General features: G+C 44.2%; 1 protein-coding gene across 1 annotated transcript; it reads left to right on the top strand.

The window, feature by feature from the left end:
* The first annotated feature begins 267 nt into the window (after window positions 1–267).
* On the top strand, window positions 268–2,743 carry LOC109516975 (protocadherin gamma-A1-like). The gene is given in 2 exon segments (XM_019871823.1): window positions 268–2,130; window positions 2,133–2,743. Coding segments are annotated over 2 exon segments (2,187 nt in total). The 5' UTR covers window positions 268–545; the 3' UTR covers window positions 2,735–2,743.
* The last annotated feature ends 352 nt before the right edge of the window (window positions 2,744–3,095 follow it).

The following is a 3,095-nucleotide window of genomic DNA, read 5'->3' as shown; positions in this document are numbered from 1 at the left end:
AGTTATGTTTAGAGATACACGAGGTGGTTGCAGTGAGGAAAATAAAAAAACAATATCATTGTTAAATGGGTACTACATACAGTATTGGCTAATGACATATTTTGCATTTTGAAACGTATAGAGTGATTGCTATATGTCAATAATGTTTGTGTACAGCAATTTAGTCGGTAGGTTTCATGTGTATTATTATTAGATTATTTATTATGATTTTTTTTTTGTGTGTGTAGGGCGTGCGCTGGGGAAAATGGTGATTCTAAATTGTTCCGTCCTGCAGTGTTGCAATATGGACTCTTAGGGACGCTGTAGACCAAAAAGTTGATGAGTAGGAGCAGCCTGGGTGCTGCGCCTCCCTGCAACCTCCACAAAACAAGGGAGAACGCGACGAGAGGAGAACGGATAATTTTACGTGCGTGTCAAATGAAAAATCCAGACGTTTGGACCTGAACACCATTTATTTGGATTACGAGTGGATTATATTCGACGTTAGACTGCGAAGAGGCTCTTTTTAGTGGAGGGTAAAGCGAGAGGAACTCCGCTGGGGAGAAATGGAAAGAACAATGAATGGGCAAGTACTGTTGTTTGTGTCTCTGTTCGCCCTCGACGCAGTGTACGGCCAGGTCAGCTATTCCATTCCAGAGGAGATGAGCAGAGGATCTTCAGTGGGAAACATAGCGCAAGATTTGGGTTTAGAAATACAACGTCTGATTTCCGGCAAAGCAAAGATCTATTCCAGAAATAATGAAGAATGCATCGAACTGAGCCGAGAGAAAGGAGTCCTCCTCGTGAAAGAGAGGATCGACAGAGAGGCTCTTTGCGCACACACCGCGCTTTGTGCGCTACATTTCCGAATCATTTTGGAAAGTCCGATCGAATTTTATAGTGTTACTGTGCAGGTTACAGACATAAATGACAATGCGCCGAGTTTTGAAAAAAATGAAATGCAATTTAAAATAAGCGAGTCGGCGACTATCGGAGCTAAATTTGTTCTCGAAAGGGCGGCGGATCTTGATGTTGGTATTAACGGCGTTCATAATTATGAATTAAAACCAGCAGACCATTTTGCTCTTAAACGGCAAAATAACGCGGATGGCAATATAAATGTGGAGATGGTTTTACAGAAGCCTTTAGACAGAGAGAAAGCTGAGCATTTGTCTCTCGTGTTAACGGCTGTAGATGGAGGAGAGCCGCGCATGTCGGGAACGATGTTGATTCACGTTACAGTGTTAGACGCGAACGACAATGCCCCCGTTTTTACACAGCACGCATACAAGGCTATTGTAACAGAGAATTCACCTGCAGGGACGCTTGTGGCTACTGTTTCTGCTTCTGATGAGGATGGAGATTTGAACTCCAAAATATCGTATTCAATAACAAACACCCAAGATAACGTTCGAAACATATTTGACATAAATAAAGACAACGGCCAGGTGTCATTAATTGGAAATATAGATTATGAGAAGTCAAGACATTTTCAAATTCATTTACTTGCGAGTGATGATGGAGGACTCACAGATTCTTGTAAATTGATTATCGATGTACTAGATGAAAATGACAACAGACCCGAAATAAACATTATGTCCAAATCAAATGTGATATCAGAAGGGGCCGAAATCAATACTGTTGTTACTGTTATTAGCATAGAGGATTTGGATTCGGGAGACAATGGAATGGTGAAATGCTTTATTAATGAAAATATTCCATTTACTCTCAAAACCTCTGAAAATAATTTTTATAGCTTAGTGACAGATAATGATTTAGACAGAGAGAGGTCGTCTCAGTATAATATCACAGTGACGTGCTCTGATGAGGGTGTGCCCTCCCTCTCCAGCAGCGTCACTCTCACCTTACTCATCTCAGATGTGAATGACAACGCGCCTGTCTTTGAGAGGAGCTCATATGAGGCCTACGTTGTAGAAAATAACACGCCAGGTGTTTCCATATTCACACTGAAAGCCAGTGATGCAGACTGGAACCAGAATGCTCGTCTTTCTTACATCCTGGAGGACTCCTCAGTGAACGGCGTGCCAGTCTCCTCATATGTGTCCGTTAGTGCAGAGAGTGGAGTCATCCATGCAGTGCGTTCTTTTGACTATGAGCAACTGAAAGAGTTCCATTTCCGCGTCAGAGCGCAGCCACCGACAGGGCGCTGTTTGAAGTGGGCCTCCACAATGGAGAAATCCGAACTGTCCGCCAAGTGAATGATAAAGATGCTGTCAAACAAAGACTGACTGTTGTCGTGGAGGACAACGGGCGGCCCTCTCGTTCAGCTACGGTCATTGTGAACGTGGCGGTGGCCGACAGCTTCCCTCCAGTGCTGTCAGAGTTCACTGACTTGAGCATGCACGACAAGGAGTACAATGACCAGCTGACTTTTTACTTAGTCTTGGCGCTGGCGGTGGTGTCCTTCCTCTTCATCACCTGCTTGCTGCTTATCATATCGGTCAAAGTGTACCGGTGGAGACAGTCCCGCGTCCTGTACCACTCCAACCTACCTGTCATTCCGTATTATCCACCACGTTACTCGGATACTTTGGGGACGGGGACTCTCCCGCATGTTTACAATTACGAGGTGTGCAGGACCACTGACTCCAGAAAAAGTGACTGTAAATTGGACAGAGCTGCTAGTCACAACGTGCTGGTTATGGACCCCGGTTCAACAGGGACCACCCAGAAGCCTTTCAGGGAAAAGAACATCCTGGATGAACCTGACTCCCCTCTTGAGGTTAGTTTGTAACATTGTCATGTGGAGTGCTCTGTATCTTTTTGGTTAATGACCTGTTTGCTGGGCGCAATAAGGTCTACACTACTCTTATGATTTCCATCAAGGATAAATGTTAAAATATGAGAGGCATTGTTTCACTTCTCCTTGACGCTACAGCTTCGTGTTTGCTTTCAAAACTTAGCTTGTAGCAGACATGTGATGCACTGGTAAAAGGACACTTTGATCCTCTCCTCTTTCGTCTATAACTGCTTCAGACAACAAAGTGTATGCAGGAAAGTGGTGAAGATTGCACAACTGTCTGTGTCCTATGTGTTGTGTTATTTTTGTTGTTTTGACTTCAGGATGGCGCCGCGAGAGTGGCTGCCTTTCCGGC

This window comes from Hippocampus comes, unplaced genomic scaffold (genome assembly GCF_001891065.2).
Source record: "Hippocampus comes isolate QL1 unplaced genomic scaffold, H_comes_QL1_v1.1 scaffold1089, whole genome shotgun sequence".
Classification (NCBI taxonomy): domain Eukaryota; kingdom Metazoa; phylum Chordata; class Actinopteri; order Syngnathiformes; family Syngnathidae; genus Hippocampus; species Hippocampus comes.
The sequence above is the reverse complement of the archived record's forward strand: the minus strand, read 5'-3'. Positions and strand labels throughout refer to the sequence as shown.